The sequence below is a fragment of the Poeciliopsis prolifica genome, unplaced genomic scaffold (genome assembly GCF_027474105.1).
Source record: "Poeciliopsis prolifica strain line A6 unplaced genomic scaffold, Auburn_PproV2 SCAFFOLD005, whole genome shotgun sequence".
Taxonomy (NCBI): domain Eukaryota; kingdom Metazoa; phylum Chordata; class Actinopteri; order Cyprinodontiformes; family Poeciliidae; genus Poeciliopsis; species Poeciliopsis prolifica.
The window spans coordinates 13,817,710-13,834,191 of record NW_026562380.1 but is presented as its reverse complement, the minus strand read 5'-3'; the positions used below and the strand labels follow the sequence as shown (position 1 = coordinate 13,834,191).

Genomic DNA, 16,482 nt, shown 5'->3' with positions numbered 1-16,482 from the left:
ATTTACAACCCATTGTTTCACATTTATGCATCTCTTCTGGCTCAAATCACATCTTGCCGAACAGCCTTAATGCATTGCATTGTTCTCAGTGCAACGAATGGAAGAGAATGCAAGAATTATCCCTGACTTTGGGGTAGGTCTGATGGGTTGGGTTTGAGGGCTTGGGAAGTGTGCCAGATGGAGGTTAAAGGATCACAAGAATATGTAAGCTATGTTGTGTGGTAGTGTGAGACCCTCGGAGCACAGTTGGACTGTTGCCCAAAACGCTCTGGGTTGTTGTCATTTGCTGGCCACAGTGTGTGGATTCCTGTTAAACACTGGAAAAGGCTTGCTCAGAGACAAATCACAGAGGCACCAAAGAATAAGTCTGTTAAATTTCACATCAAGTGTAGGGTTGCACAGTGTATTACAAATATTTCAGCATTGCAGTATCAGTATGTGCAATTCGCTTTGTGCAAAGGACAATTTGGCTTTGGAGACAGAATTGTCTTGAGGCACAAATCTACAGAATGACTGTATGAATGTCCTGGAGTGCTTCAGAAGCCAAAGTCCAGACTTGCATTTGATTGAGCATCTGAAAATGGCGGCAGAGTCATCTCTACAAAGAAGTATAGGCCAAACGGCCTAAAGATAGATGTGCTAAGCTTGTAGCATCATGTTCAGGAAGTGTTCAAAAATACTTTGAAACAAAAATTATTCTGTATCATCATAAAGAGGCATTTGAGTGTAGAATTTTGAGGAAGGAAATCAATTTAACTCAACCTTGTCAAGCAAATTTTGTAGCTTGATGAAATGTGGATAAAGTGAATATTCTCCAGATGCACTGGACATACTCAACTGAGCTTCACATTTTCAATAGCTTGAGCAATGAGTAATGAATCCATATAACACAACCTTCCCTTTTGGGTTGAATTACTGAAATTGACTCATTAAATAAGATTTATTGATTTTTCTGTGACATTTTACAGAAGGATATCACTAAGACTGAGAAAGCATTTTCTCTGCCACTGACTGCAGGAGTTAAAGGTGTCTGTGGTGCATATAAGAATTAATGAAAGTTTCTTGACTTGTTAAGTAGATTTGTTTATAATCCACTCTCTGTCCCCAGAGAGGCACAGCTCTTAACATCTGGCCGGTCTCTCTCCCTCCCACCCACCTCCTCGCGCGCCGCAGCACCACCTATGACGCAACGGCACACATCAAGCACATCAGACCAGAGTCCACTCCCGACCCCAACGGTCCCCAGAAGAAATCCACCGTCTACATTCAGGGCACCATCGAATCCGTCTGCCTCGCGCGGCAGTATCTCATGGTACGTGACTTCTTTGCATTTCTTTTTTTAATTGACATCCAATCCAACGGTTGAAATGGATTACTTTAAACTAAACATTGTTTTGTGGTTAGGGGATGCTAGTGGTAGCATATTCCTTACATACGCAGATTCCTTTGACTTTGTGGTAGCTATTATGGATGCCTCTGACTCATTTACATTATCATGGTGTGTTTGAGTGATGCGTGGTTTTCAAATCGAGTTAATGGGGGGGGGTTCACATGATTGGCTCATGGGTCGTGAGCAGCCTTGAGAGAGGTTTGTTTGGCTCTTCTTCCTCTGTTGAAATATTCAAATCAGACATAAAGAGAATCTGTTTCTGATTCAAGGTTACATTGTGTGATCGTAGTATCTACATACCTGCATGCAGGATGGAGTCCGGCTAAATTAGTTTGGCTTCATGTTTTGTCTGTGTACATACTTTTCTAATTAGAGTTAATGATAAGGGTTTGGCCTGCATGTAGCTGGAATTCGTCCGCATGTTTCCGCTTCACAAAAATCCTCCGTTAGCATCCATGTGTTGGATCAAGAGTAGCACCTCATAATTTTTTTCATTTTGTCCAGAAATGCTCAGTGGCCATTTTTGACTTGTTGCCCTCAACCACTGAGGCTACTCTTTCCTAAATTACTTTGGTGTATAATAAGAAGTCTGTTTCAGAGATATGTAAAAGTAATGGCTGTTTAATCACCAGTGGCTTGAACTTCTGCTAAACTAGTTAGGACTTCTCTGTTGTAAACAGCGTATGGGTTGTTGTCGGGAGATCCGTAATGCGGTGTAGTCGTTCAAGAAAAGCTGCTTGTCTTTGTCTGTGGTCTCCCAGTTGGTCCTAAAGACGCTGAGGGAGTGCCAGAGTTGTTTCAGAGAACACACAAGACGATCCCTCTCTTCTTGAACAGTAAAGGAGTAATAGAAGGGGTGATGAACACAGACAGCAGAGAAGGTGAATTAAAGAGGAGTACTGGGAGGGTAGAAAGAGAAAGAAGACGACGCAGGAGAGGGAGAGGACTTCTACCCGCAGTCCTATGGCTTTGTGATTTTGGCCTCTATAGATTCCTGCCTGTAGGCCAGACGGTAGATTACAGCTCCGGTCCGAGGGCCCTGTCAGAGCCGGCCTGCCTCTATATACTCTGCTGCTAATTACACCCACTCTCAATCGGAGAGCCATCCAGTTTTCAGCCCAAAATACAGATCTTTGTGGTGCTTGTGGTGGTGATCGTGCAGAAGAGATTTAACTTGTCGGAATTTCCCGAAGGCTGCAACGGGTCGCATGCTGCCATGAAACTCGTATTTATTGGCATGGCTAACGTATCGGTCTATAAATGGTAGCGTATATGGGACAATTTACTGCTGGTTTGAGAAAGTGTATAATTTGAGTACACAAATAGGGCATAAAACGCAACCATGGTGTTAAGCAGTGTCGTTGTGCTCCTGACAGTGTGAAAGAATCTGCAGGGGTTTGTTTTTTATCCTGTTTTCTTCCTTGTATCCAGGGCTGCTTGCCTCTGGTATTAATGTTTGACATCAAAGAGGACATCGAGGTGGAACCTCAGTGCATCACGGCACTAATGGAGCAGCTGGATGTCTTCATCAGCATCAAACCAAAGCCAAAGCAACCCAGCAAGGTATGGGACTCCACATACTAATGTAGCTCGTCTTTTCAACGGTTCAGGCTGCCAGTGGTGGCGTAATGATGTGGGGAAATATTTTTTTGGCTCCTTGGTAAGAATTTAGCATTGTTTAAAAACCACAGGCATCCTGTTTACTGTTGCTAACCATGTCTACTCCATTATGATTACTGTTATCATAAAGGATTGTTACTTCAAGCAGTGTAGAGTACAACTTCACAAAGCTTAATAGTTTAAAAATGGTTGACTGTATTATGCCGACCTCCACAGTCACCAGATTTTAATTTAATAGAGTTTCTTTGGGATGTAGAGGACCAGAGATTTATTCACCAGATGTGAGCCAACAAATCTGCAGCAAGTGCATGACGGCTGTCGTGTCAATATAGACACAATCTCAAGTGAATGTTTCAGACACCTTTTTGAATTAAGAGGAATTAATGAATTAAGATGGTTACAAAGCCTAAAAGAGGTTAAAAAAATGCAGAAAAAGTCTGTTTTCGACATTAGCCTTCTCACTATCTATGTTCGTAATTAAAGAGCAGTTTTATGTAAATTATTATGCAGCAAACAAATAACTGTGAGGAGTTTTGTCAGGAAATAGTTTACTCTGATTGATGGAAAATCTTAGAATTCAGATTGACTAAAATCAAACATTAGCTAACCCTAATATTTAGAAGGCAACATGTGTTAAGATTTCTCCCTGGGAAAAACATAGCTTCTGTCTCATTTAAATGTAAAAGCGGGTTGAGTTACGAAAACAAAAAAAGCCACTGTGGCATTTCCAAACTATTTTCCATCAGTTGTCACAGTGTGGCATCTAAATAAAAAAATATAAATAAATTTGCATTGCTGCATTTTGTTATTGTCGAACAGAGCTGAAAGAGGAAACCTGGAACCAAGTACCAACAGTGGGAAGAGTTCTGGCAATCAGACATCTGCCACAGTGGGGAATGAGAGCCGGCTGTCTCCTCTGCAGAACGGGCTGCCAAAGCATGTTCCACCTGATTGATGGGAACTTTGCTCATGTTCTTTCTCAGCCTTTCTAAATAAGCTGCTCGTTTTTAGATTAACACTTTTCTGTCAAGGAATACATTAAAGCAGCAAGTTGGGCTGTTTTGCCAAACCTTCAACTCCATCCAGTGACTTTTAGTCTGCTAAAACAACCACAGCCAGCTTCAGATTCAAAAAACATGCTTTTGGTTTTGCTCACATTCTCCCTCTCAACAACGTTTAATATTTCTAATCGTATTTCACCACTTAGCTAAAGTCCTGACGAGACACTTTGAGGTGCCCGCGTCCCGCCCTGAACCGGGGCTCTGTGCCCGGAGCAGACAGCTCTGCAGGGATTTCGGCAGAGGTGCCAGGGTAAACACAGACCCAGCCCACACCTACTCAGGAACCCTTCACTTAAGCATTTTAACGAGGTGACTGCAGTCCCCCTGAAGGCCCAGGCCAGTGTGCGCTGTAGTGTTAGCGCTCGCGGCGCACTGGCAAAGACGTTTGTGTCAGCGAGAGTGATCGTGTTTGGGAATCGCTTCTCAAAAGCTCCGAAATGGTCAAATTCGGGGCAGCGTTGTGCACAGATTTATTTTGAGTATTATGACGGGTTTGGATTCCAGTAACGCAGAAAGTTTTGTTTTTCTTTTCGTGATTAAATGTCTTACATTTCATCCGACATTAAGTGTATTAGATATTTCATAATATTCGCCTGTCAAAAAGTGAGATAGGTGATGGATTTCTAGCAGCTGATGAAGAAATGCTTTCTCTAGAACATTGCTCCCATGTCTCTCCCACTCTGCCTTAATGTTTATCCTTCTAATCTGCTCTTAATTCCCTCTTCCTTCCTCCCATTTCTTGTTGTCCCCCTCCTCGGTCTCCTTCAGACTCCCTATCTCTGGTGCCAACATTCCCTATCCTATCTATGCCTCACTCCTCCATGTGTGCTTTCCTCTATTTTTGCTTCTTTCTCATGCCTCCCCCCCTCTCCTCGTCCCCTTGCTCATTTCTCCTCTTCACCATATATTTTTATCCCAACTGTGTTTTGATCTCCTTTGTCTTCTTTCCCAGTCCGTGATAGTGAAGAGTGTGGAGAGGAACGCCGTCAACATGTACGAAGCTCGCCGTTTCCTCTTGGGTCTCGAGAGCAACGGGGTGTCCTGTTCTTCACCCTCCCTGCCACTGAATCCCACCACTAATGGTCCATCGCCGTCCCTCATATGCCCCGTTGGCCTGGACATCCTGACCTCAGCTGGCCTGGGGCTGAGTAATCTGGGTAACAATGCTGTCCAAATTCTTTGTTTTTTTTCTTAAGCTGCTTCTGGTGCGGTTCCAGATGTTTTTTCCATGATGTAGAAAAGATCAGTCAGTTTCCAAAGATAAGATGTTTTTCTTTTATTGGTCACACAAAGTGCATCAGAGATGTGATTTATTGACAGTGTAGTGGACATCCTCGTAAATCACATTTTACGTCCTGTCAGAATCTGGTGACGCCTTCACAGTATCGCAGATGTCTCTAAAGTGCGATGTTGGATGTTTCTGTAGAATCCTAGGTGAGATGTAAATACCATAGGATTGCCATTGTCGTCTTGATCTGAATCACGTGTATCTTTGATTTGCAAAACATGAGACAATGACATCAGGGTACATATAGTTGTAGAAAAATTATAAACATTTATTTTGAGATGTTTAATAACTTTTCACTTTAAGAGCTTTTCTGCATGACTCACTAACATCCTGGTCAAGAGTTCAGTTTGTGTGAAAGTTTGGAAGTTTTTGTCTTTAAAAAGAATTTAGTCCTATTTTGTGTAATTAATTATGTCTCGAGTTTTGAACATTTATTTATTTTTTATAACCTATTAACGTTTTTTTCAACTTGCTGATCATTTCACCAAATTCTTTTTAAATAATTGTTCCATAATGTTCACACTTTTTTGTGTCTCACAAAGTAATATCTAAGTACATATATTTTTTTGCATTTCACACGAATAATTAAATGTGTAGATGACCACATCCAGATGGTAATTTACCATCCAGTTCTTAATATTAATAATTTTGCAAATCCCTGAATATTCGGAATGTTAATCATGATGAAAATAAACAACAAAATGTCCTAATCCAATCAACGTGTAAAGGGGAAAAAAAGTATTTATAGAGAGTGCAGCCTTATAGAGACTTAAATCTGTAAATATTAATTTGGTTCAGATTTGATCCAGGCGTTCTCATTATTTACACAATTAAATATGATTAGTAGTGGACACTCAGGGCTGTGGAGGGCGCTATCGTATCAGTGGAGGAAGCCTTATGCATCACTCTCTTTAACATTAATATTTCAGATGCTTCAGTTTTCCTTTGCCCTTTAAATCACCATTATTAAAATATAAAGTGTGTGGCTCCCTCCATGTGGCCCTTTCCTTTTTTTTTTGTTCACTCTCCTCAATAAATTCAGTTAAAATGTGTAAATTGGTTGGGGGAACCCGCTACGGTAGACGTTTTCTCGCTGTTTCATTTAAACCCAGGGGCCCAGGGGTGAAGTTGTGGATGGCCACATCCTGGCCTTTAGTAATTGCTACATGCTTCTTTTCCTCAGATTACAGGCCAGCCTGCCAGAAGAATCCCGGGTCTTATTCCTGGAGCCAAACTAGCCCCTTGTGAAAGCCACAGACCTGTTTCTTTCTGTTTTCATACACTGTGTTTGGGTTAGAACACCAGGCACCATATCGTTGGGTGCTTTTCACTAACATGGGTTTATTGGGTATGATGATATGCTGGATATATGCTTTTGTTTCCACAACCTTGGACAGATGTAAGACATTCTTCCTCTCATTTGCTGTCTGGTCGCAGTTTGATGGAATTCCAGTGAAATAGCCAGAAAACTGAGATTGTTTTCTGAGGGCCTCAGCGAAATGTGTGATTAGCTTGAAAAATGGCCCTGCGCTTCGACGGGACCACCGTCGATCTCACTCTTTTCCTCTGTCTCGTGATCGCCGCAGGTTTCCTAGGTGCGACAGCGCCCCATTCCCTCCCCGCCTCGGCCACCCCGAACACTGTTCTGAACAGCCTGAACTCGGCTCTGAGCCCCCTGCAGACGCCGAGCCCCAGCACCCCCACACCGGGCCCCTCCATGTGGCCCAGTTCGCTCACCAGCACCCAAAGTTTGTACACAGAACAACTTCTCAAAATTATTCTTTCCTCAAATGTTTATTGAGGTATGAAATGCTTGCCATCTGATGTTCGTCCAGACTTCATCTTTTACTTCATCTTTTGTTGCAGGCTTTACGTCCCAGTTGGTGCTGCACCCTGCAGCTCAGGCCACCCTGAGCAGCATCCTGATGTCAGGCGTGCCGGGTTACACACACAGCACGCCGTCTCCTCCGCCCGGCCTCGCCCCCATAGACAAGCAGCCTAACGGGGTCCCTGAATGCACGCTAAACGGACACGTCAAGGTCAGCCTCACGTCGTCATTCGTCCACCCGTCACTCAATTGTGCTGTAAATGAAGTGATTGAATATCTTCTCGTATTGTCATCTTTCCTCGCGTAGCATCCTGGTTACGGAAGGTTAGCGACGGCATCCCTCACAGAAACCGTGTTAAGTCAGACTCCATGCGACTCGGCCCAGGAGGCCAGTGGACACAGTCCCTCAGAGCCGCTGTCAAGCAAGTCCAACCCAGACGAAGGTAAAAACGTCAAACAAAAAGGCAACTATGCTGGATGTTGTTCCGTTAGATAGGATCACATTACTGTTCCTGAATATCGAGCCTCACGTGTCTGTCAGTATTTTAGAGAACTTTAGTAAATACACAGCATGTTAAACATGCTGTTTAACATGCACGTCATAACACGTCATAGATAAAGTTGTGATTTTGCGTAAAAATCTTTGTATCAGTGCATGTTTGTGAGTGCACAAGGGAGAATCAGACACATAGAAACAGCCTGTCAAGGTTCATCTTGTGACTAGAAAAGTGCTACACAAGTCTATTTAACTTTATTCCAAGTTTCAAGCTTTATGCAGAGCACTGTTCAGTCCATCAGTATTACTGGAAGGAGACTCTGCCCTTTATGGAAGAAAGGTCAGAAGTCTGTCATAAGCCAGGTAATGAACACAGTCCTAAATGTCAGTTTCAAGTGTCAAGTTTTATACCTACTCAAAAATATTCCTGGTCTATTCCATAAATTTCTCATAAAATGCATTAAACTTAGTTGCTGCTATGTGAGAAAATAAGAAAAAAAAAAACAGTCATGAGGTATGAAATACTTGAACTAGATTAAAGCACCTTAGCAGTTGTGGTTGTATTCAGAAATGTGCCTCCCATTCATAACATTCAGCCCTGTTCCACTTCCTCCATCATGTATGTTTAAACAGAGTAATGTGATTTATGGGTTATTACGACCTTGGCCGGACTAAAAATTTGAGATGCTAACATTTTCAACTGCGCTTTCGTGGAGCTCTGCCAACCAAACCGAGCATAAACGTCCAAAATCACGTTTTTCTGCTTGAGATTTATGTCGCTCTGAAAACCACACTGAGAGAAATGTGTAAAGCTAACGTCTCTCTCTGCTTTTCCTCTATAACGTCCGGCCGCGCTCGTGCTTTGCATTTATTGGAACGGAGACAGGTTAACTGCTGGTCTCCTAGCGGTTCAGAAAGGCCTTCATTTCCTCTGCGTTTCACACTCGTGGGGTTTTGCCCTCAAAAGCTCCACTCTCACGCGTCTCGTTTTTCCCAGCTCCTTTCCGAGCCGCTTTGACTCTCTTCTTCCTGGTGCGTCCTGGTATGCTTTCCTACCGCCTTCTCTCACCTCCTTCTGTGGCCCAGAATGTGTTTGGACTCGGCCCGGGCGATCCATGTCAACCCTCCACCAAGGATCGTGTGAGCAGACATCAAAACCGCACTGAAACCGTATTTTATGTCACAGGGTTTATGTAGTCGTGTTTACATGCAATGCACGCGCACACAGATGTGCTCAGAGCAGCTTTTTTCATTTGAGTGACATATGAAAATCATTACCATCACAGCCGCTGCGTTTTTAACTAATTCATCATCCGACTAAAATGTTAACGCTCGCCTTCGCACGCATAATGGCACAGTTGGGCTCAAACCTGAATTATTTCAACTGTTGTTTTCAGGACTTTTTCAATTTTTTTCCAATGTCTGCATAATATCAGGGAAACGTTTTTGTTTTGTTTTTCTTCAGGCTCTGACACATTTGTTGAAGTGGGCATGCCGAGAAGCCCCTCTCACTCAGCCAATGGGAGCGAGCTGAAACAGATGCTGGCTTCGTGCAAGACGTCATCTGGGAAGCGACAGGCTGTGGAGCTCCTGCAGGGCACCAAGAACTCCCATCTACAGTATGTTTGTGTCTATAAAGATCCTTGGCGTCTCCCAGTAGATTTTTTTCTTTTTCTTACTCTCTTTTGGATGAAAGGGTATCTGGCTGTAATGAAACGCAAATCTACAGATTTTGTTTTAATTAAGGCAAGATGTTACTACATTAATGACAGATGGTTAGTTATCCCCGCAGAGTGAAAGAGGATTTAGGAGTTTTAGGTGTTGGCTGCCACATGGACTGTGTTGCACACCAAACCTGGACAGGAGTGTTGCAGAAAGAGCCAACTGTGGCCTCTTAGAATCATCCCATAACCCTTAATCACAAGACATCCTCAAAGATTACATCGACAGATGGAATGAAAGGTAAAGGCATAAATTGCATCTTTTTTCTTCTTGTCTTCTTTGTGATTCTGCCAGTTCTGACTGCCTCCTGTCGGACGCCGAGTCCAGCTCGTCGGACGGTCCTGTGGCGGACAAGAGGGCACCGGGCAGTGAGCGGGCAGCCGAACGGGCAGCACAGCAAAACGAGAGGGAGAGGATCAGACTGGCGCCGCAGACTCCTTTTGCTAACATGCAGGTAAAACATTTTGACACAACTCTTTCTACTCTTTCTGTTCTAAATATGAAGAGACAAAGTTCTCTCCTGTTTTCCTTCAGGCGTTCGACTACGAACAGAAAAAGCTGTTGGCGACCAAAGGTCAGTCTGTGAAATGTAACGAAATTACAAATGTTTGCCGTTATTCTGTTTGACCATGGATTATCTGTTTAATTAAAGCAATGTTAAAGAAACCTGTGGTGACGGAGGTGCGCACCCCGACCAACACCTGGAGCGGTCTGGGCTTCTCAAAGTCCATGCCAGCTGAGACCATCAAGGAGCTGCGGAGAGCCAATCATGTCCCGTACAAACCCAGCATGGGCACCACTTATGAGGTCAGGCATAGAAGGAAAAAAATGATGCTTTTAGCGTCAGCAGCAGCCCTAAAACACTTTATCACTTTCTCTGTTTACACACCTTTAGAAGGGTTACCATTTGTTCTGTACATGGCTACTGCAAATATGGCGTTTAAAGAAAAATGTGCCATGCTTTGTATCACTTTTATTACAGTATTTGTATTTGAGTACAAAACATATGGGTGTGTCTTTATTACAGTTTATGAAGCAGTGCTGCGCTGAAGCTGGGTACTGAATTATCAGTGTGTTAAAGAATTACTTAGTTTTGTCATCTGAATACATTTTTAATAATGTGGAAAAACTTGGATTAGATTGTTTTATGTGACATATACAACCTTTAAATTTTTTAGAGACAGATATAAAACAACCCAGAAGCCAGTAAAGCAGTGAATTGACACTTCCAGATTTTTTGATTACTTAAAAAAACAAGCATAATCAATAAGCTGCATTAAGGTTTATGTGTTGATGTGACAAAGTAAATATTCCATCACAAACACCCTGTAAAGTCAAATTATGATCTCTTTTAAATCTTGAATATTCAAAATTTGTTCATACTTATCCAGTCATATAAAATTAAGTTGCATACTTTTCAAGACTGCATAGAAACATGTCAGCTGGGTTTTTACTTTCGAAATCATTTTTTGTGTATTTTAACAATGCATTTTGAATTACTCTTCAAATATTTTGTCTGTCTCCTTTTCTTGCGTTCCAGGGTTCCCCACTGTCCCTGTCTCGATCCGGCAGCCGGGAAGGCGTGGGAAACGGCAGCGACTCGGACAACTGGAGGGAGAGAAACGGGAACGGCCTGCCGAACCACACAGAGTTTCCCTCCACGGTCAGCAGCCCGAAGAGAAAGCAGAACAAATCTGGTCAGTTTTGTTGCATCTTTACTCCACTCTGTTGACCTTTCTTGGCTCTATCTCCAAACTTTTCAAATAAATATATATATTTTTTCCTTATTATTCCAGGGTGCATTTGTTAAAAATTTACCCTAGAATAATAATGAAACTAAAAGGTCCAATATTGTTTTTTTGCATGAGTTCTAATAATAATGTGACAAATAAACAGAATCCTCTTTTAGTTGTTCCCTTTTCTGCCTTTGTTGCCTGTGCAGCTGCAGAGCATTACCTCAGCAGCAGCAACTACATGGATTCAATCTCTTCGGTAACCGGAAGCAACGGCTGCAACCTGAATTCATCCCTGAAAGGCTCCGACTTGCCTGAGCTCTTCAGCAAGCTGGGCTTAGGGAAGTACACCGACGTCTTCCAGCAGCAGGAGGTAGAGAGCGTCTTTTGTTCCGTCACTTCACGTTTTATTAAAATCATCTCTATGCTTTGTCAAAGCTTCGACCAAGCCAAATGTCTATGATTGTAGGAATTGAAATGCTGAGCAATGATGTTATTATCATGCAGTGACTCACTTATTTGCACCAGAATTTATTTTTTTGTTTGTTTATTTTTATTCTACTTCTACTTTTAGTCCACTCAGTTGTTTGTCTGAACTCTGAATGTGTTCGTTTGAATACCGTCATACAAACTCATGCAGCAACAAACTCCACTCAAACTGGTGAAGAAAAAGAACGGCTGTGTCTTTACTTGCGCCATTCTTCTTAAAAGAAGAACAATGGGAATTTAAACTTCAATTGTCTGGGATCTGGGAAAGATGATCCCTTCATTACACTTTATTGTATATTTGCTGAGGGCTGCATTTCCCAAATTCTTGAGGATCAGAACTAAAGTTGATGAAATATTTATAATAACACAAAAGGATAATCAAGAAGAAACATGAGTAAAGAGGTTTACCACATTTTGAATTATTTGTCTCTGCCAGCTCCTGTCAAATACATATCTTCCAATGATATGCTGGTCAAAATAATTGGCTAAAAATATTTTTTATAAGTAGAATTTTATCTTTTGCTAATGGTTCCCTTTTTTTTTTAGATTGACCTCCAGACATTCTTGACTCTAACAGACCAGGACCTGAAGGAACTAGGAATCACCACCTTTGGTGCTCGCAGGAAAATGCTACTTGCCATTTCAGGTATGTATGAAGAAACTTTGTATATAAATACTGACCTCTCCTTGAAGCTAAAATGCTAGTCTAGAGATGATTCATCTTTTTTTTGGTTTTCATCCTGAAAAACTGCCGACTTGGTCCATGCGCACAGATCGCCGGCGATGCTGAGGCCGACGGGAAGCACCTGGGGAGGCGTAGTTTAGGAGGGGGACCTGCCGGGTCGGGCGATGAACCCATTATAACTGCTTGCGTTCTTATCCTTGGTTTTCATCTGATGCTAAACGGAGCCTGATCCTGCAAAAGATTGCCTGGACTAATTATTTTTCGTTCACGTTCCCCGTATTTCCCCCAAACAAGCCTGACTGGATCGTTGCTGATTTAGACTCTTTGGTCTCATGTGAATGTGGTTTGTGTCACACCTCACTACTGACATCATATTTTGGAGGGGGCAACAGCTGGAGATGTCGCTGCATTTGGAAGCTAGAGCTTCCTGTCAAGGGGATTTTGTCCAAAAGTTTTGTCCACAAACTTCAGAGTTGGATCCAGGGTGAGGCAGCGAGGGGAAATATGGAGCCCTGATCTGATTATTAATGATGCCGTTTTCCAAAGGCTAGAGTGCCAAGTAACGGTCAGCTTTCATCTCTGCTGACCATGTCTAGGCCTTTAAAACAAAAATATGCACGGTTCTGTCTGCCTTATCCTTTATGTATTTTTCTTCTTATAAAGAGTTTAAGCTTCCTGTTCCCCTGCCAGCAAAAAGAGCTGCGGCAGCAAGCTGCCTGTCTCCAGGAATCAAAGTGGAGGTTTATGCTGGCAGAAGCCGAACTCTCCTATCATATGAACAAGCCGTAGATGCCATCATGCAATTTTTACATGTATTTTCTTATTCAAACATAAAACCAGATGGCTGCAAAGACGGCTTTTGTTGATCTGAGCAAGTCTGTGGTGATTCGAATCTTATTTTCTTGTCTCTGTTGATGGGTTGAGGCCAGGGGAAAAATTGTCAACAAACTTCCCTTGCTGTGTTTATTTCTGCGCTTTGATTCGCAGCAGAGGGGGGGTAGGAATCGAGCCTTTATCGCCTCTGCTTCTGTTGAAAGTTTGTGGTTCTTTTTTCTGTCTTGGGATCCGCAGAACTAAACAAGAACCGAAGGAAGCTTTTTGAGCCACCCATCAGGTCTTCCTTCCTGGAGGGGGGAGCCAGCGGCCGACTCTCCCGCCAGTTTCACGCCGAAGTGGCCAGCGTCAGCGGACGGTGGTAGGCCTCATCTGGAAACCGTCCATGAAGACCAGCCGCCTGTTCTCTTTTTTTTTTTTTTTTTCTTCCCATTGGTGCCCAAGTTTCTGCGGTTGTGTATTCCCCCCTCCCTTTTTTTTTTTTATAAAGTGTTGCATTATTATGCAGTAAAAAAAAAAAGAAGTTATTTTTATAAAAAGCCATAGTTGTGCCTTAAGTGCCAACTAAAGATAAGGGATGTTTCAGTGTTAACTCCTTCCAGAGCATTTCTATTGAAGGGTAACGTTGTGGTTCTGAAGAAGGGTAATGTCCAGTATTTCTCACCGTGTTTTGTATTAAGGGAACAGGCAGAATGATTAGTACAATCCTTTTACAGATTGATACTACCTGCATTCGTGTTATGCGATTGTATCAGTGACATGCACTTTATTACTAGATTTTTGCCTGTAAGAGCCTTACTCCTTACAATGAAGGAATATTAACTATACTTTTTTTTTCATTGAATAAAAGCACAGATGCGTTTTGTACCAAAAAGAATAATAATAATGAAAAGGAAGCACTTAGCCAATGAGATTAGGGCTCCACCAAATAAAGCAGGTCACCTCACCGGAGCGGTGACTCGACCCACTTTAAAGGACGAGTAAAGGATTTAAGAAGTGAGGTTCTCTTAAGAAGTTATAAGCAGTTATAATATTAACTTGAGTAGATAATTTTTTTTTATGTATATAAATAATTGCAGGTGTTTGATCCTAGCTGAAGCCAACTATAAACCAGATTTCTAACACCTTAGAAAACATGGCTGTTTTACTGCCATCACATTTGACTTCTTTCAGACTATCGCGATTTATACCGGATGATATTGGTATCTATTGCAAGTAAAATATTAACCGCTTACAGCTTTTTTTTTATCACAACTTCACTTCAAAAATCCTGAACTGTCTCTTTAAACAAAATAAACCAAAGGAAATACCTGTGGCCTTTTACCATTGGCTGTCTTCAGAGTGTCATTAGGATGACATTCCTCTTTGTTTGTGTATCTCTAGACAAAGCAAAACTCGATTTTTTTGTATTCTTACCGCATTATGATTTTATGTTTAGTTTTATTACTATTTTAGGCGAATGAGTGGAATGTTTCTTGTTAATCAGTTTACATATGTGTTTTTATATGTTCATGGTGAGTTTCTATGATTTGATTTTGTCTTCATTTTTGGCATTTATTGCATCTTTTACTTGTTTCTGCCCCTCAATCTGTGGAGCCATGATATGGCTGTGCCATAACACAGCAGCAGAAAAAAGTGAGGTCAGGCTAAGCCTTAAAAGAGTCCTCTTTCTGATCGTGTCAGCAGTCGTTTTTCTCCGTTTTTCTTTTTTTGTTTTGTGCTCATAGTGCATATTTCATCTATTATTTGTCAGCTCCATGTGCTTTAAATCACGACTATATTGCTTGTATCCGGAATGTGAGACGCTTTGCCAAGACTTGCTTGCCGTTTTTTTTTTTTTTTTAATTTGGAGAAAGCAAAGACTTCATAACAGAGCAAAGCTGTGCGTTTGGAGAGTTAAGTGCCAATGTACATAAGACGTTTTCAGCAGGGAGATATTTTGTTAATAACACTAATATTTTGGTCTGACCTTCCTTGTCCAGATAGATCATGCGTCACACAAAAAGTCAATATGACTTATCTTGTGTTAGACTTCATGCTAGACACAAATATGGAGAAATAAATTTGCTAAAAGGGCTGAGATTTAAGAGAAAAACAAACAAAAATCCAGATTTTTCTATTATCGGTCCACTCAATCTTATGTCCAACAAACCTAGTTAAGCAGTTTTCAGTGAAGTAACAAGATTATGCCACTGATGTTTATCATCAGAGCCTTTCCCGGTTCTCTATTCCTGTAATATTTTCAGGAATGTGTTTTGAAAAGGAAAAACGTCTTTTCCCAGCAGTTCATCAACTTGGATAGCTGAAATATTCTTGTATTTTCTGTGATGTTCTTAAAATATCTCTTGACTTAATCTCGACACCTTTCCCCAGCGTCCGGAGCATGTTCCAAGTGCAATTAAATGGCTCGTTGTAATGTTCTTGTTTATATTTGCAGTACATTAATTGTAAAAGGGAAGAAAGAGAACTGTATTAGTTTAATTGAGAGTAGAATGTATAAAGTCCCTCAGACATATCTATCTGAATTCAATTTAGATGTAAAGAACCAGCGATCCATCCGTGACCAAAGCGAAACGAAGGGAATCGATCAGTTATTCATGCTTTTCGATTCAAGCCTTTTTTCTGTTTACTTTTCAACGCTCTTCACATCTGATTTCAGCCGTTTTCACTGAATAATATTCTGACACAGTTGCTAATGCAGACCAGGTACAGTAGGGTTTTTGTTTGTTTATTTGCTGTCGTATCATTTGAGTCTTACGAAGTGATGAAGAGATTAAATTAGAGTGCGCTTCTGTATTCCGAGAGAAGAACCCGGGTCCGGATTCGCCTCGACTCATCGTGGTACGTACATCCGAGCCCTCGCAGCGCTGCGACTCGTCTTCCTGCTCTGGCGGACATTTGCTTTAGTCTCCTCTCGTTGCTCAGAGGAGTGAGTGTTGATTCATGTTCCTGCAGCTCCAATGCAGATCAGCATAAAACACAACAAACAACAACAACAAAAAAAGAAATTCAATAAGCTCAAGTTCATCATCAGCTTGTCAAGTCTTTCCCTTTATTAGTATTTTCACAATTACGTCTAAGACTTGTTGTATTGTTCTTCGCAAAGGGATGTATTTGAATGAATCTTTGTACTGCAGTCAAATGGTACATTTATAGTAAATGTAAACCACTACAGGAATTATGTATTATGTATTTCTTTTTTCTTCTTATACATCTGTTTTTTGTTTTGTTGTTTTTTTTTTTTTTTTTTGTCTGAGAAAAGGTACAATTCTTTTCAATGTTCCTGGAAAGAAATGGCGTGTAAAACATTTCCATGAGGCCAAAGCTCTGTTCATG

The 16,482-nt window shown here is 41.5% G+C and overlaps 1 protein-coding gene across 1 annotated transcript in view; it reads left to right on the top strand.

The window, feature by feature from the left end:
• Positions 1 to 13,542, top strand: part of LOC129360183 (protein bicaudal C homolog 1-like) — a 58,011-nt gene extending 44,469 nt beyond the window's left edge. Inside the window, 15 exon segments of the mRNA XM_055030313.1 lie at positions 1,119 to 1,193; positions 1,195 to 1,312; positions 2,822 to 2,953; positions 5,024 to 5,228; positions 6,946 to 7,107; positions 7,226 to 7,398; positions 7,495 to 7,630; positions 9,149 to 9,302; positions 9,700 to 9,859; positions 9,940 to 9,979; positions 10,058 to 10,212; positions 10,946 to 11,102; positions 11,348 to 11,511; positions 12,174 to 12,273; positions 13,384 to 13,542. Of these exon segments, the coding sequence (XP_054886288.1) occupies positions 1,119 to 1,193; positions 1,195 to 1,312; positions 2,822 to 2,953; positions 5,024 to 5,228; positions 6,946 to 7,107; positions 7,226 to 7,398; positions 7,495 to 7,630; positions 9,149 to 9,302; positions 9,700 to 9,859; positions 9,940 to 9,979; positions 10,058 to 10,212; positions 10,946 to 11,102; positions 11,348 to 11,511; positions 12,174 to 12,273; positions 13,384 to 13,511 (2,059 nt within the window). The 3' untranslated portion in view covers positions 13,512 to 13,542.
• Positions 13,543 to 16,482: the final 2,940 nt, after the last annotated feature.